At 43.7% G+C, this 18,040-nt stretch overlaps 1 protein-coding gene across 2 annotated transcripts in view; it reads left to right on the top strand.

Annotated features, from left to right (window-relative positions):
* The window catches only part of LOC115192777 (ATP-binding cassette sub-family C member 8), a 134,914-nt gene that overhangs the window by 98,687 nt on the left and 18,187 nt on the right, over positions 1-18,040 (top strand). For both annotated transcript variants that reach the window (XM_029751629.1, XM_029751628.1), the window contains exons 20-32: positions 2,946-3,030; positions 5,922-6,002; positions 6,208-6,345; positions 8,243-8,368; positions 8,568-8,664; positions 10,269-10,516; positions 14,321-14,487; positions 14,955-15,024; positions 15,231-15,388; positions 15,698-15,790; positions 15,891-15,993; positions 16,508-16,621; positions 17,168-17,288. In XM_029751629.1, coding sequence (XP_029607489.1) covers positions 2,946-3,030; positions 5,922-6,002; positions 6,208-6,345; positions 8,243-8,368; positions 8,568-8,664; positions 10,269-10,516; positions 14,321-14,487; positions 14,955-15,024; positions 15,231-15,388; positions 15,698-15,790; positions 15,891-15,993; positions 16,508-16,621; positions 17,168-17,288 — 1,601 coding nt within the window. The remainder of the gene's footprint in view (positions 1-2,945; positions 3,031-5,921; positions 6,003-6,207; positions 6,346-8,242; positions 8,369-8,567; positions 8,665-10,268; positions 10,517-14,320; positions 14,488-14,954; positions 15,025-15,230; positions 15,389-15,697; positions 15,791-15,890; positions 15,994-16,507; positions 16,622-17,167; positions 17,289-18,040) is intronic.

Genomic DNA, 18,040 nt, shown 5'->3' with positions numbered 1-18,040 from the left:
GATGTTGCAGTATTTCTCAATGGAAAAAATGTGCATGAAAACAAGTCATCTCTCATTGAATGACAACAAAGACTTTATTGAAGAATAAATTCTTTGTACACTTCGGCTCCCAAACTTCGGCTGGCCTTCAGAAAATAAATGGTGTGCTCGAACAGCCGAAAAAACCCTTACTGAAGTCTAAAACTAACAAAAACTTCACAAAATGTCTTCATAATATATGCTGGAACTCTTCCGAACTGTTTAGGCTGGGAAGCATGTGGGTTAATAACCACCCCAGGGCCAAACAATCTGTAGTCTGCCCAATATGCTGAGGGCTGCGGGCTCCGACAGAGATTATTGCGGTGCAGTCTGCATTTATCATGCTGCAGATGGTCAGACAGACAACTTTGGGATAATAATATTTTTATGAATTAGCCTACACTCTTAAAAATAAAGGTGCAAGCTGGAACAGAATAAGGTTCTTGAGAGCGATGCCATAAGGGAACTATTTTAGGGTCTCCAAAGAACCACAAATGGGAGGGTTCTTTGACAAACCCTTCAAACATCCAAAACCAGAAGTGTTTTGGCCCTACAGGAACAGAATTGAATAGCCATGCTGTAGGGTTTTAAGCCTTATTTGCATATTTCCCAGGGTTACCAGTACCACCCATAAAGTGAATATGTTGTTATAAAGATTTATTTACAAAATACACTTTTCATAAAGCCTTCTTTTAAAGGCCTAGTTTAACCCAAATACAGTGGCCATATCAGGCCTACAAGTCACATGATAATGACTTGCAAAGGGATGTGAAATTCCTATTGGAATCCAGCCAGAGTAGGGATAGCCCACATTTGGGATTTTTAGTCACCTGCATTCAGAAAGACTGCCAGGGTTGGGAAGATTAAGATATGACAATACCTTAAACATCTAAACTGGGCCAAACATTTCAGTAACGGGTAAAATAAGTAGCAGATTAGAATAGTTTCGAAAAATCTATGTTATATATGCAAAAACATAGATATTGAAACATACAATTCTACAAATCAACCTGCAATAGAGCATTCTGGGAAATACGATAAAGATGGACGTGGTTATATTTCAACTCTGGTTATTAACACCAACACTGGGGTTGTTTTACATCACTGAGTGTTAATTTAACTCTTTACAGTACCCTAGAAATGTTACACTGAAAAATAAACCCTAGTTAACACTGGCCAATTTGATGTGTGCAATGAAAGGGACACATCTGCAGCCTTCCATATATTTCAATAGCCTTTTAGATTTCTGCAAAACAGTAGATGCCACGTCAAGAACCCCACACATAAAGGGAAACTTTATTGACCTCCCCAGTCAGATGAACTCGTTGATACCATTTTTGTCTTTGTGTTCAGTATGAAGGAAATTAGAGGTAGTTTCGCAAGCCAATGCTAACTAGCATTAGCACAATGACTGGAAGTCTATGGGAATCTGCTTGCATGCTGACGCAAAACTACCTCTAACTTCCTTCATAGAGATTCGTGACATATCATACGTTTAGAAAATGTGTAACATATTGTACATTTTCCAAATTCATAACATATCATTTGAATTGTAAATTGTAACATATCATACGGAATGGGTGATGGACATCAACAAAATAATACATACCATACGAAACGTAACATATCATGCTAAATGGAGTGTCCTGGATTTACATACAGAATAATACGAAATGCTCTGAGATCAGGTTGGTTTTTACTGTAACTTACTGGCAGCCAGTTACCTATAAGTTACTGTAAAAAAAAGTCAGTGTGTTATCGTAAAAGCACTTGTTTACAGTAATGTACTGTTAAACCAACGTTTCTTTGTTATTTAAGGTAACATACTGTACCTGTTTTACAGTAACTTACAGGTAACTGGCTGCCAGCAAGTTACTGTAAAAACAAGTTACGGTTTTTACAGTGTAAGCTATATGCATGGACAGAGAAGCACGGGGAAGTTTAATAGACCTATCTTTCCAAGGAAATGAACTTCTTAAATATGATGCGGCTATAGTTTACAACTTGTAAGTAGTAAATAGGCCTATTGATCACCCGTATTTCTCTTCATGTGAAACTCGTCCCGCTCCTAAAAGTAGGCTATACATGCAAGACGTAGCTCAAGCGAAAGTCCAACTGTGCTCTTTTCAAACTACCTCTAGCCTATTGGCTGATATAGCCCAGTAATACCGGTGGCCTAATATAATGGAATCTCTGGTCATTTAAACTATTTTTTCTTAGGTTATTTTGCGCATTTGATATTGCCTTTAGGGCGCAAAATTGCTGGGACCATTGCTGGCTAACGAGCTGCGTCAAATATGACAAAATAAAATTGCGGGACTGCAGTTGGGGTTTGGGACCAGTTTTTGTGGAAGCGGGTGGGTGTCGGACAGAAAGTCAGCGGGTGAGGTATGAAAAGCTGGGGGTGCGAGTGGGAGGGAGATGAAGAAATCAGTATTCTACTCTGGGCCTTCCTTCCAACAGGCTCCTGTCTGTTTTATTCTCTCCTTCAGGCTTTTCTTGTTCTCTGACCTCTCAGTTCCCTCACTAGCCCCTCTCTCTTTCTCTCTTTTCTTCATCTCGCTCAAATAAAGCCCCTAGGCCTGATTCATCCAAACAGACAATTCATTTCTTCTTAGAGTTTCAGCCTGAATACAAACTGAGAATAATATACTTTTGTTGACTGGGTTGCTGCACAACCACTGTTGGTATCCATAGTTACCATACATTTGAATGGCCATGAATTGAATTGCCACTAAAGCATACTTCAAAATAAGTGGAGGTGGTGTCTACTAGTCCTCATACAGTATTAGCTTTCACCCAGCCAAGTAACCTTATTGACATTGCAGGGTCTTTGTTTTAATGTCACAGTTGTCATCTGATTATCTGCAGGGTCTTTGTTTTAAAGTCACGGTTGACATCTGATTACCTGTTTCGGTGTTGCCCAGGTACAAGGCTGTCATTGAGGCATGTTCCCTACAGCCGGATATCGACATCCTGCCACAGGGAGACCAGACGGAGATTGGAGAGAGGGTCAGTGACCAGCACCGTCTCTGTTTCTGTTTCTGCCACTGTTTCTGTCACTCAGGACCACCCGTTTCTGTCTCTCTTCACTCTCAGTAACTAACTGACAGTCAGGACTGCATGGTAATACTATTTAGGTATAACCTTTATGTATTCAGGTTTGTCCCGTTGAAACAGAATCTCTGTTACTAGTGATGCCTGTCACCACCTGTCTCGTGTTGATGTTTATATGTACCACCATCATCAGAGGCTACCCAGTACGCTGTCATGTTTCATTTGGTCAGGCATCATGTTGTTATGTAATCAGTTCTAGGTTGTGTTCTCTCCATATATATTTTATTATTGTGAGTTTGGTGCAACAAATGTTATGCATGTGACAAAGGTGTGTGTCTCTTTTAGTAATTTTGCGGAGTGTATTTCTGTAATGTCGGTGTGTGTGTAATCTCTCATGTACAGACTATGTAAACATTAGCAATATTTTTTTTCTGGGTTAACCGAATTGAGTGTGTGTGTTATTTGAAGCATATGCGTTTGTGTGAGTGTACGTGCGCTGTTGTCTCCTGATGTCCACGATCAGCTCCTTCGTTTTGTTGGCATTGAGGGAGAGGTTATTTTCCTTGCATCACTCTACCAGGGCCCTCACCTCCTCCCTGTAGGCTGTCTCGTCATTGTTGGTAATCAGGCCTAAAACTGTTGTGTCGTCTGCAAACTTGATGATTGTGTTGGGAGGCGTGCATGGCCATGCAGTCATGGGTGAACAGGGAGTACAGGAGGGGGCTGAGCATGCACCCTTGTGGGGCCCCAGTGTTGAGGATCAGCAAAGTGGAGGTGTTGTTTCCTACCTTCACCATCTGGGGGTGGCACGTCAGGAAGTCCAGGACACAGTTGCAAAGTTCGGGGTTCAGACCCAGGGCCCCAAGCTTAGTGATGAGCTTGGAGGGTACTATGGTGTTGAAGGCTGAGCTACAGTTAATGAACAGCATTCTTACATATGCCTTCCTGTTGTCCAGATGGGATAGGGCAGTGTGCAGTGCAATGGCGGTTGCATCATCTGTGGATCTATTGGGGCAGTATGCAAATTGAAGTGAGTCTAGGGTGTCAGGGAAGGTGGAGGTGATATGATCCTTAACTAGCCTCTCAAGGCACTTCATGATGACAGAAGTGAGTGCTATGGGGCGATAGTCATTTAGTTCAGTTACCTTTGCTTTCTTGGGTACAGGAACAATGGTGGAAAAGTGTTCCACTACAGTGACAGTCTGCCCTCGGGGAAGCTCCTGACATGTAATCACAGACTCTTAAAAATAAAGGAACCAAATGAGTTTGTTGAGAGCAATGATATAGGGGAACCATTTTAAGGTCTGAAGGTCTGAAAAACCATGGTTCTTTGAAGAATCATACAAAAATCCCAAACCAAAAGTGTTTTTGGCCTCCAGGACCAGAATTGAATAGCCCTGCTGTAGGATTTGAAGCCTATTTTTGCCTTTCAGTGAGTTTTAGAGTTACTAATACCACCCATGACTGTGTTTGCTAGTGAAAGAGACATGGTTGTTGCATTCATTCATTTTTTGTCCTGTGGCCTTCACCAAGTGAGATCCTAAGTGAATAAGTTGTCATAAGAATTACAGAATTTAAGGCAATACAATACACACAAAAAAAATAAGGCCTTATTTGAGGGCTTAGTTTTAGCCTAACACAGTGGACTGAAACTCATATTTTACAGACCACATCAGGTCAACAAGTCATATTATGCTGTCTTGCAAAGGGATATGTAATTACTATTGGAATCCAGCCAGAGTGAGGATATCCAACATTTGGAATTGTCATTCACCCGCAACCTGCAATCAGAATGACTGCCAGGGTTGGGAAGACTAAGAAGTGAGACTACCTTTTATTATTAAACATTTGAACAGAAACAACCATTTCAGTTACAGGTGCAATAAGTCCAAGTAAAAGACTGGATTAGTTTAGACAAATGTATATTATTTATATTTGAGTAGCATAAGATTAATTAATCAATCAATCAATGTACATGCAAAAACCTAGATTTTGAAACAAACAATTCTAAAAATCAACCTACAATAGAGCATGCTGGGAAATATGATAATGATGGGCGTGGTTTTGGTTCCACTCTGGTTATTAACACCAACAATGGGGTAATTTTACACCAGTGTTTCCCAAATTCAGTCCTGACCCCTGTTGTGTGCTATGAAAGGGAAACATCTGCAGGCTTCAATACATTTCAATAACTTTTTAAAATTCTGAAGAACTGTAGATGCCACATCAAGAACCCCACACTTAACTCAAAGGTTCTTTATTGGGCAAGAGTTTTCAGAGCTGAGGAAGAACCATTTAATAACCTTTATTTTTTTCAGTGCACACAAGCGCACACACACGTAGTACATACATACATACAGTGCCTTCAGAAAATATTCACACCCCTCAAGATTTTCATTTTTTTAATGAATTTGTAAATTTTTTGAAAAACACAATTCCACTTTGACATTGAGGTATTGTGTGTAGACAGAAAATCTAAATGTGGAATAAGTCAAGGGGTATGAATCTATTCTGAAGTCACTGTACACACACACACACGCACACGCACACACACGCACACTGTAATGTGGTCTGGGTTACGTAACCTCTACAATAATGGATTCAGCTTGCAGGCAGACAGACATCTCAACACTCAGTATTGGGTGTGGGTATGTGTGAAACAGCGAGAGAGAGAGAGGACCGAATGTCTTAAATATTTTGGAGTAAAACGCTCTCAGAGGATAGGTGGTAGATGGACTGTGTAAGTGTGTGCATGTTTCCAGTCTGTTAGCCTTGCTCACTGACACGGTGTTGACCTGATGGAATGAATAATCTCTCCATTCATTCTCTCTCCTCCATCTCTACAGGGTATAATTCTGTCAGGAGGGCAACGTCAGCGTATAGGTGTAGCCAGAGCCCTGTACCAACAGACCAATGTGGTCTTACTGGTGAGAGAGACAGCCTGTCTACAGGTCTACACAGTGAACGATAGACTGCATGTGGACAGGGACAACGTACCACAACAACAGAAGTCTCAGTGTTTAGATAGCTAATTTCATCTGCTTTTCCAATCAACTTTATCAAAATAGTCAGAACTCCATTAGTCCTGTTTTTGACCATTTGACCTTTCACTTTTAATCGGTGTTGTTTCAGGATGACCCGTTCTCAGCGCTGGACATTCACCTGAGTGACCACCTGATGCAGGAGGGCATCCTCAAACTGCTGAGAGAAGAGAAGAGGACTGTGGTGCTGGTCACTCACAAACTACAGTACCTACCACATGCTGACTGGGTGAGAGCAGTGTGTGTGTGTGTGTGTGTGTGTGTGTGTGTGTGTGTGTGTGTGTGTGTGTGTGTGTGTGTGTGTGTGTGTGTGTGTGTGTGTGTGTGTGTGTGTGTGTGTGTGTGTGTGTGTGTGTGTGTGTGTGTGTGTGTGTGTGTGTATCAGTGGAGGCTCCTCAGAGGAAGGGGAGAGCCGTACTACTCAGTGAATTTCATAAAAATAGTGAAACATGAACAAAGTTATCCTTTTTAGATAAAACTATATTAAATATATTCACGTCATCAAATAATTAAAACACACTGTTTTGCAATGAAGGTCTAAATTAGTCCCAACAGCACCCTCTAGGGTAGTACCATGGTGTAGCCGGACAACAGAGATTTTCTGTCCTCCTCTGGGTACATTGACTGCAATACAAAACCTAGGAGGCTCATGGTTCTCACCCTCTTCCATAGACTTACACAGTAATTATGATGACTTCCGGAGGATGTCCTCCAACCTATCAGAGCTCTTGCAGCATGAACTGACATATTATCCATCCAATCAAAGGATCAGAGAATGAATCTAGTACTGAAAGCAAAAGCTACAGCTATCTAGCACTGCAGTGCATAACGTGTGGTGAGTTGTTGACTCAAAGAGACAGAAAAACAACAGTTGAACAGTGTTGAACAAATTAATTTCTTAAATTAAGAGATTTTTAAAAGTATTTTTATTCTTTCACTTATTTAGCTAGCTAATGCAGCTAATTTAGCCCACTCAACAACCTGTCTCAAATAGAAAGGAATGCTATTTATGTTAGCTAGCTGGCTAAGGCTCTTCCAAGTCAAGGTGAGCTTTCTGTTTTATTAATTTGTTTCCATTAGAGTATCATGTAGTAGCCTAAACCTATCAATATTACATTGAGCTGGGTGAATGGAACAGGAAGGACAGTTAGCCAATATGTTGTAATAGAAATAAGGCCATGCTGATAAAAACATATCATCCTCCCCCTTCTGCTAAGCTAATATATGGAGTTATTTTAAGATGGCTATCAAGGATCATTTAATTATATGATTTTGAATTTTAGGACCCCTGTAAGTATCTTAAAAAATTAATTAAAAAATGATTTGATGAAACGCTGAATTTGGCCTTACTACTATTAGCCCATAGAAATGCATTGATAACATATGCATACATGGCGAAACAGATAGTCCCCCCCCCCCCAAAAAAAGGAAGCATGTTTTGAAGTGTCTGTTTTATATCTGAGAGCTATAACAAAGCTCAGGATTATATAAAAAAATATATAAAAAATAGTTAGACCCTTTTCTTTGCACCAAATTACTTCCATATATACTTAAAAAAATATATGTTTTTACTGGTTCCAGGGCTACCTACAGACGGGTCTTGTGAGGCTTGTGGGCGTCCTAGAGCAAAACAACATGCATGTGTTTGTTGAGAGTCTCACCTTCTGATAGTGGGGTCTTATTAGTGTGTAGGCCAAACTGTTCGGACACTGCACACCGCCACTAGTGTGTCTGTGGGTTTTTGGTTTTACAATCCTTGTGGGGACCAGAAGTCCTCACAAGGATAGTAAAAACAAGAAAAATTCCCCACAAGGAAAAAGGCTATTTTAGGCTTAGGGGTTAGGTTTAGGGTTAGGGTTAGAATTAGGCTTAGGGGTTAGGTTTAGGGTTAGGGTTAGAATTAGGGTTAGGGATTAGGTTTAGGGGTTAGGGTTAGGGATTAGGTTTAGGGGAAATAGTATTTTGAATGGGAATCAATTGTTTGGTCCCCACAAGGATAGTAAAAAAAGGTGTGTAATTGTGTGTGTGTGTGCGTGCGTACGTCTATAGACAACGTTTTGCTATTAGAAATGAGCCACTAGTTAATTCACCTCTTCTTTATCTCTTTCTCTCCGTTCCTCGGTCAGATCATAGCGATGAAGGATGGCACCATTCAGACCGAGGGGACTCTGAAAGACATCCAGAACTCTGATCCTAAGCTGTTTGAACAGTGGAAGACCCTGATGCACCGGCAGGACGGGGAGTTTGAGAAGGTACCAGGCCATGTGTCTAAAGATAGCAATGACAGACAGAGCCAAAGTGGTGATATTGTCGCAACTGATGAGCAATAGTAATGTGTTTGTACTGAGCTTGCTCTTTCTGGGTCCTCATTTCCTGCTTTGTTTTAACTTCATCTGGTCAAGTCTATTTCGGCAAACTACTTCAGTAGAAACTGATGCCTGTCTGTTCCAGGAGACAGTGGCTGAGAGCATGACGGTGTTGGAGCGTAAGAACCTGCGGAGGGCGATGTACTCCAAGGAAGCTGCCAAGACTGAGGAGGAGCATGAAGGTGAGAGGTCAAAGTTCACAAACCTCCCCATGAGACTGAGGGACCCCGGGCTGTCAATCACTCTCTGATGGCAATCGGGGTTAGCATCATTGCTATTTCCTTTTGTATGCTTTGTTTGTGCAGACTCCAAAAATTACAGGAGATATATATTTACTGGGTGGTAACATTTTCTGAATTTATCCTCTGTCTCTAAAATGTTATGCCTCCACAGTTTCCTATCCTTGTTTCAGTCTCTGAACCTACTGTGGAACTAATCGTGTGTGTTGATCCTGTCTGTGGTCCAGTAGTAGGACTCATCAATGGCCTTCTCATCCTCTTTCTTTATCACCATTCACCACTGATCTGTACAAGACATGGACTGGTCAAGTCCTGGGGCAAAGGCTCTACGTCTTTAAGATCTGTTGAAAAGGAAGGGGCAGGGGGATCTGGTCCTTGGTTGCCACACTGTCTGCTGGTTTTCATCCTTTCCCTTAAACCAACAACTGGTTTAGGCCTGGGAAACTAGGTGAGGAATCAACACCATTACTACTAGAAAAAAGTACCAGCGGGAAACAGGAAAACCAGCACACTGCTGCTCCCTAGGACCAGAGTCCCACACTGGTTTAGAGAGTATTGGGACAAGGCCTCAGTGTGTCTCTCTGCTATGATGTCTTGATATAAGTTTTCTTTAGGCACAGATCTAGGATCAGCTACCTTCCCCCATCATTACCTCCTCCACATTACTGACCCTAGATCAGCATCTAGGCAACTGCATCCCACTCTGAGTCTGGTTGGTTTTTCGGGTCTGTCCGTGTTGTTGTGACAGTGTCTTGGTGGTGGTACTGTGCTCTTGATTCTGTGTTCTGCTTTGTCACCTGTGTTCTGGTGGCACCCCGGTGTGGACTCGTGAGGTATCCCCAGCACAGAGTGTTGCTGCTCTTTAAGCCGAAGTAGGGCCGACTGCATGGTTTTACTGAGTGGTGACCAGTCGTGACCAGTTGTGACCAGTCTGTAGCATTGTGCTGCAACTACACTCCTTGCTACTTCCCATGTAGATCCTACGCTATGTCCATGTTGCTCCTATTGGCTTGTAGCTCTTCCTCTCTCTCCACCCCTCGCTCTTTCTCTCCCTCTATCCCTCTCTCCCTGTGGCCTGTCCTGTAGACATGTAGGCGCCCATGCAGTCATCAGGTTTGCTTGCTGATATGATGTATATTTAGATGAGGGGAGGAGCAGTGCTTCACTCACCATGACCAATGTGTTCTATCTGCTCTCTGCTGCCCTACTCTAACCTTAACCCAACACCCGACACGAGTATGAGGATTTGTTTTGCGCATCAGGAAACAAATGACGGATCAATACAGCGATATCAGTGGAGGCAGCTGAGGAGAGGACGGCTCATAATAATGTCTGGAACGGCGCGAATGGAATGGCATCAAACCATATGTTTGATGTATTTGATACCGTTCCACTAATTCCGTTCCAGCCATTACCACGAGCACGTCCTCCCCAATTAAGGTGGCACCAACCTCCTGTGAGCTATATCTCTTTCTCTTCCCCCTCTCTCTTTCACTGTTTCTCTCTTTCTCTGCCTATCCCTCTCTCACACGTCTCTGTCCTTCCAGAAGAGTCTGTGGAAAGTGAGGAGGATGACAGCCTGTCCCAGGCCATGCGTCACCGCACCACCATCCCCTGGCGCTCCTGTGGGGTCTACCTGTCCTCTGCAGGGTTCCTCCTCCTGCCGCTGCTCCTCCTATCACAGCTCTTCAAACACACCCTCATGGTTGCCATCGACTACTGGCTGGCCCACTGGACCTCCCACGTCATCACTGCCAAGATGTACTCTACTGGGAGAAACTGCACCGTCGCTCAGGTCAGGGGTCAATTTGGTCCTACTGAACCAAACGGCAATGTGCTTTGAAAAAACGGTGGTTACGTTTTATTCTACAGACCACTATTTACAGTACAGTACCTTATAAAGGTCTACACTGTATGGTGTACACCTGTTGTATTCGGCGCATGTGACAAATAACATTTGATTTGATTAGAAATGGTAGTTTACATGATAATTCCTGCTAAGTACAGCATTCATTTAATATATACAGCTGAAATAGGACCACAAGATAATGTTAGAAAACAACACATGTTGAGTTAAGTGCAGTACTTCTGACCTCAATAATGTTCCCAGACGGAGCCTCCATATGTGTGTGTTGCTCTTGAGCTACACTCAGTCTCATCCGCATACAGTATGTACAGTCGTGGACAAAAGATTTGAGAGTGACACAAATATTAATTTTCGCAAAGTCTGCTGCCTCAGTGTCTTTAGATATTTTTGTCAGATGGTACTATGGAATACTGAAGTATAATTACAAGGATTTCATAAGTGTCAAAGGCTTTTATTGACAATTACATGAAGTTGATGCAAAGAGTCAATATTTGCAGTGTTGACCCTTCTTTTTCAAGACCTCTGCAATCTGCCCTGGCATGCTGTCAATTAACTTCTGGGCCACATCCTGACTGATGGCAGCCCATTCTTGCATAATCAATGCTTGGAGTTTGTCAGAATTTGTGGGTTTTTGTTTGTCCACCCGCCTCTTGAGGATTGACCACAAGTTCTGGGGAGTTTCCTGGACATGGACCCAAAATATCGATGTTTTGTTCCCCGAGCCACTTAGTTATCACTTTTGCCTTATGGCAAGGTGCTCCATCATGCTGGAAAAGGCATTGTTCGTCACCAAATTGTTCCTGGATGGTTGGGAGAAGTTGCTCTTGGAGGATGTGTTGGTACCATTCTTTAATCATGGCTGTGTTCTTAGGCAAAATTGTGAGTGAGCCCACTCCCTTGGCTGGGAAGCAACCCCACACATGAATGGTCTCAGGATGCTTTACTGTTGGCATGACACAGGACTGATGGTAGCACTCACCTTGTCTTCTCCGGACAAGCTTTTTTTCCGGATGCCCCAAACATTCGGAAAGGGGATTCATCAGAGAAAATGACTTTACCCCAGTCCTCAGCAGTCCAATCCCTGTACCTTTTGCAGAATATCAGTCTGTCCCTGATGTTTTTCCTGGAGAGAAGTGGCTTCTTTGCTGCCCTTCTTGACACCAGGCCATCCTCCAAAAGTATTCGCCTCACTGTGTGTGCAGATGCACTCACACCTGCCTGCTGCCATTCCTGAGCAAGCTCTGTACTGGTGGTGCCCTGATCCCGCAGCTGAATCAACTTTAGGAGACGGTCCTGGCGCTTGCTGGACTTTCTTGGGCACCCTGAAGCCTTCTTCACAACAATTGAACCGCTCTCCTTGAAGTTCTTGATGATCCAATAAATGGTTGATTTAGGTGCAATCTTACTGGCAGCAATATCCTTGCCTGTGAAGCCCTTTTTGTGCAAAGCATTGATGGTGGCACGTGTTTCCTTGCAGGTAACCATGGTTGACAGAGGAAGAACAATGATTCCAAGCACTACCCTCCTTTTCAAGCTTCCGGTCTGTTATTCGAACTCAATCAGCATGACAGAGTGATCTCCAGCCTTGTCCTTGTCAACACTCACACCTGTGTTAACGAGAGAATCACTGACATGATGTCAGCTGGTCCTTTTGTGGCAGGGCTGAAATGCAGTGGAAATGATTTTGGGGATTCAGTTCATTTGCATGGCAAAGAGGGACTTTGCAATTAATTGCAATTCATCTGATCACTCTTCATAACATTCTGGAGTATATGCAAATTGCCATCATACAAACTGAGGCAGCAGACTTTGTGAAAATTAATATTTGTGTCATTCTCAAAACTTTTGGCCATGACTGTAGATTGAAGGGCAATTCCACCACTTTTCAACCTAATTTTCATTATCTCCTGCACAATACCATGGTCTGCATTTGTGAAAAGGCACATTTCTACTTGTTGTACCCAAAAACATAAAGTGAAAAAGTTCTACCCGATGGCATCATGAAAAGATAAAACATTTTAAAAACGTGATTTTCAAACACTGTTGGAAGTTTAAGGTTGTATAAGTCGAATGTACAGTATACACCTACCAACAAAATGCTTAGTTGCAGGTTCCTTCTGGACAATCCAACAACAATAATAAATAATAAAAGATAAGAATAGGAACATAAAGTAAATGGCTCAGTAGAATAGAATAAACATTTTAGCATAAGTATAATACAGGAAGACACAATTTATAGTCCAATATTTACACGCGTTTTGGGGAAGGGGGATTGGGGGGCAAGTGTGTAAATTGTACAGTATTTACCAATCATATTAAGAGTCTGGTACCAGCAGATGTGATGTGTGTGTGCTTGCGTGCGCGTGTGTGTGCGCGCGATTTCACGTGTGCTAAGGTGCAGAGAATCAGAGCAGGTGGTCAGTTCAAGTGTTCAGCAGTCTGATGGCTTGTAGATGGGAACTGTATCTGAGCCTGTTAGTATCAGACCTCAAGCTATGATATGGTCTGCTCGACGGTAAGGGAAACAGCTCGTGGCTGCGTTGGGAGCATAGATCCCAGTGTAGATGTCCTGGAAGGGTGGGAGCACGGCCCCAGTGATGTACTGGGCAGCCTTCACCACTCACTGGAGGGCCTTGCGGTTGTGGACGGAGCAATTCCCGTACCAGGTCGTGATGCAACCGGTCAGGAAGCTTTCGGTGTTACAGTGGTTGTTTTTGAAGTGGACCCGGGGTGGCATGCCGAATTTCATCAGCCGACTTAGGAAGTCGAGGCCCTGCTTGCGCCCTCTTGACGAGTGGTGGTGGTGTTGGTCCATGTCATGTTCACTGTGATGTGGACACTGAGGAACTTAATACTGCTGACTCTCTCTACTGCAGTCCTGTTGATGTGGATCGAGGCATGTTCCCGCCTCTATTTCCTGAAGTCTACACACAACGCCTTTGTTTTGCTGACGTTGAGGGAGAGCTTGTTGTCCTGGCACCACAATTCCAGTTCAATTACCTCCTCCCTATAGACTAATTGTATTTTCTGTGTACTTTTTGGTCAATCAAGCACCTAGAAAATGTTGCTGTGAGTGTGTGCATTAAAGCCTGGGACCTGATGACTTGTCTTAGCTCCCTGTGCTATTGCCAAGGCTTTAGCTCATTGGGCTAGTTGGTTACACTACCTCAGAGCTTTGATTTTATAAAAGTGGTCACTTGTCAGTAGGGCTGAACCCAGTTCCTACATTTGATTATAAAAAATGATAATATTTGGTTACTTAGAAAGTATTTTTCCAAATGTTATTGTAATGTAATATCATTATTTGCACTTGAGTCTGCACACCAACTCCTCTCCTCACAGAGGCCCCTTGAGTTGTCTGACCTTGAATTAGAATCCCAGTCATTCTGTCAGGCCCATTATTGGAAAAGTTCAGCTGAATAATTAGTTCACCTGAAGGAAAGACAGACAGACAGACAGACAGACAGACAGACAGACAGACAGACAGACAGACAGACAGACAGACAGACAGACAGACAGACAGACAGACAGACAGACAGACAGACAGACAGACAGACAGACAGACAGACAGACAGACAGATTCCAGTTATTCTCAGAGGGAACTAAGTATTGGTGTGAGAGAGAAGGGGTGTGATATTATTTTGGTTTGTGATACGTTCTCTAATGAACCCAGAGTGTGACACACACACTGCTCTCTAACCAAGCCTATTTCCCCTGTGTTCCCCTCTGTAGGAGTGTGGTTTCAGCCACTCGTGGTACCTGTCAGTGTTTAGTGTGCTGTGCTGTCTGGGCATCGTTCTGTGTCTGGTCACCTCTGTGGCTGTAGAGTGGACAGGCCTGAGAGTGGCCAAAGAACTACACCACAACCTGCTCAGCAAGATCATACTGGCACCTATGAGGTAAAGGTGTGTGTGTGTGCGCATCATGTGAGAGAGTGATGCGTTTGTGTGTGTGTATGTAACAATCAATCATCCTTGGGAGCGAGGTAAGACACTGTATACATTGTGAACCGCCCCATTACCCAGAGGTCCATCTGCCTTCCACACATTGAAACCACGGCGACGCCAGATCACAGACAACTAATGACCTTGTGGTCGGGGCTCTGTACGGAACAATTTTAGATAAGGTGGCAGCCAAGAAGGATAATCACTTTCATTGTCTTCTTGTTTTCAAATTCAATTCCTCAAAACCCTCAGAGGAATAGAATTTGTAACAGAAACATTGATGATATACCAGCAGCTTCATCCTTCCACTTGAGGTTGTACGTCTCGAACAATAAAAAGCTTAAAAACGTGATAACTTTCAGGGACAATAAAGTAAGATATAAAACTATGGTACAGTTGATCTGTGTGGTTGTCTCTTTCAGGCTGTTTGAGACCACTCCCCTGGGCAACATCCTCAACAGGTTCTCCTCTGACACCAACACTATAGACCAGGTATTGCAACACCACCCTCTCTGTGTGTTAATACTAGAAGTAGCCTCAACCATACTGACTTGGAACTTTCAAATTCTATGAATCTCAAATAGACTTTGCTTATTTTTCTTCATGGTTTTCGAAGTAGCTACAGCCTGTGAACCCTTTGTTTGCTTTTCCTGGTAGATGGTAGTAATGTAATGTTTCACTGGTGGCTGTATCCCCAGCACATCCCTGCCACCCTGGAGTGTCTGAGTCGCTCCACCCTGCTGTGTGTGTCGGCGCTGGGGGTTATCTCCTATGTGACCCCTGTGTTCCTCATTGCCCTGGTGCCCCTGGCTATCGCCTGCTACTTCATACAGAAGTACTTCCGGGTTGCCTCCAGGTGAGCGCTTGGTTTGGGATATTTTTTTTTTTTATATCTCTGTCACTTGTTTTGCTTCAGTTTATTCAAAGGGCAGTGTTCTCATCTGGGCTAGTTACAGTATGTCTCCCCTTTTTCTCTGTCTGTCTATTTCTATATCTTTTATCTCTCTCTCGCTCTCCCTACTCTCTCTCTCCCTTTCTTCCCCTCTCTTTCTCTCTCTCTCGCTCTACCTATTTTCTCCCCCCACCTCTCTCTCTCTCCCTACTCTCTCTTTCCCTTTCTCCCTGTCTCTCCCCCCTCCCCTCCCCTCCCCCTCTCTCTGGTCAGGGACCTCCAGCAGTTGGAGGATAGTACCCAGCTCCCTCTCCTGTCCCACTTCTCAGAGACAGTGGAGGGCCTCACCACCATCCGGGCATTCAGGTAAAGATTTTCTAAACAACATCCATTTTGATCGGGACCAGCCAGGCGGTTGTGTGTTTCTCCACTTACACATATTACTCTGTGATTGTCTCTCCTCCAGGTACGAGTCCAGGTTCAGACAGAGGTTATTGGAGTATACTGATGCCAACAACATCGCCTCTCTCTTCCTCACAGCAGCCAATCGCTGGCTAGAGGTCCGCATGGTAATGAGGTGTACTCTATAGTGCATTCTGCTCTACTGAACTCTTGTCTGTGTGGTGTATCTAAGGCATGGTTACTCTTGTCTGTGTGGTGTATCTAAGGCATGGTTACTCTTGTCTGTGTGGTGTATCTAAGGCATGGTTACTCTTGTCTGTGTGGTGTATCTAAGGCATGGTTACTCTTGTCTGTGTGGTGTATCTAAGGCATGGTTACTCTTGTCTGTGTGGTGTATCTAAGGCATGGTTACTCTTGTCTGTGTGGTGTATCTAAGGCATGGTTACTCTTGTCTGTGTGGTGTATCTAAGGCATGGTTCATGTTGAGCAAGTTATTACACCTGCGCTCATTCTATTGGGTGACTGCTCCCTCTATGGGAATTTTGAATATGACAGGATTCTATGGATTTATACTGAGCATTTTTTTGTATTTCTATTGGACTATATAGTTTTGACTGTTTGATTTCTCTCAAAGTGTATATAGGTTTGTGTGTGGTGACTATGTATGCTGTTCCTCTATAGGAGTATGTAGGAGCCTGTGTTGTTCTGATAGCAGCCGTGGCCTCCATCAGCAACTCTCTGTACAACCACCTCTCCACTGGCCTGGTGGGACTAGGACTCACCTACGCACTCATGGTGAGGACCGCTCTGGGGTGTGTGTGTGTGTGTGTCTAAGGTCACAGATCTAATGTAGTCACACATTTCTTGATGAAAGACTGAGGCTGAGTTGCGTGACGACCTGTCCACATGGCTCCGGCCAAATGGCACGCCCACTTGTGTTTCTTCTCCATGATGAGTCTGGATTTGATCTCCCCAACGTCTTATAGAATGGAACACATTCTGACCGTTCTGATTGGTCCCAGAAACCGATGGGTTGTCATGTAGGCCAAAGCCGGCCTACATGATGACGTCATCAACTTTGATACTCTTATTGGTTAGATTTGTTAGAGAAGATCCAATCGCTGATGAATTTGAAATCCGCACAAACGATTTCTAGGATGTCAGTTTCAGACTGAATTTACTGAACAATCAATAGAGCAGCTGAATTCAGGATGAGTCGTCAGGCAAGAGGTTGAGGCTCTAAACCAGTGAAACCTCTCTCCTCCTTCCTGTTACAGTACCTGTCTGTCTATACATGTCTATAATGATGTTGTCTCACCTGTCTGTGTCTCTGTGTCCCAGGTATCTAACTACCTGAACTGGATGGTGCGTAACCTGGCAGACATGGAGGTTCAGCTGGGTTCAGTCAAGAGGATCAACGGCCTGCTGAAGACTGAGCCTGAGAACTACGAGGGACTGATGGGTTAGTACAGTACTAGCTCCAGGCCTAACTCTAACCCTAGTACAGTACTACCTCTTAGCTCCAGGCCTAACTCTAACCCTAGTACAGTACTACCTCTTAGCTCCAGGCCTAACTCTAATCCTAGTACAGTACCACCTCTTAGCTCCAGGCCTAACTCTAATCCTAGTACAGTACCACCTCTTAGCTCCAGGCCTAACTATAATCCTAGTACAGTACCACCTCTTAGCTCCAGGCCTAACTATAATCCTAGTACAGTACTACCTCTTAGCTCCAGGCCTAACTCTAACCCTAGTACAGTACCACCTCTTAGCTCCAGGCCTAACTCTAACCCTAGTACAGTACTACCTCTTAGCTCCAGGCCTAACTCTAATCCTAGTACAGTACCACCTCTTAGCTCCAGGCCTAACTATAATCCTAGTACAGAACCACCTCTTAGCTCCAGGCCTAACTCTAACCCTAGTACAGTACCACCTCTTAGCTCCAGGCCTAACTCTAACCCTAGTACAGAACCACCTCTTAGCTACAGACCTAACTCTAACCCTAGTACAGTACCACCTCTTAGCTCCAGGCCTAACTCTAACCCTAGTACAGTACCACCTCTTAGCTCCAGGCCTAACTCTAACCCTAGTACCACCTCTTAGCCTCCTCTTAGCCTTCTCTGTAGCTCAGTTGGTAGAGCATGGTGTTTGCAACGCCAGGGTTGTGGGTTCGATTCCCACGGGGGGCCAGCACAGAAAAAAAAATGTATGAAA

The sequence above is a fragment of the Salmo trutta genome, chromosome 4, assembly GCF_901001165.1.
Source record: "Salmo trutta chromosome 4, fSalTru1.1, whole genome shotgun sequence".
NCBI lineage: Eukaryota > Metazoa > Chordata > Actinopteri > Salmoniformes > Salmonidae > Salmo > Salmo trutta.
Note: the sequence above shows the minus strand (reverse complement) of the source record. Positions and strands in the feature narration are given on the sequence as shown.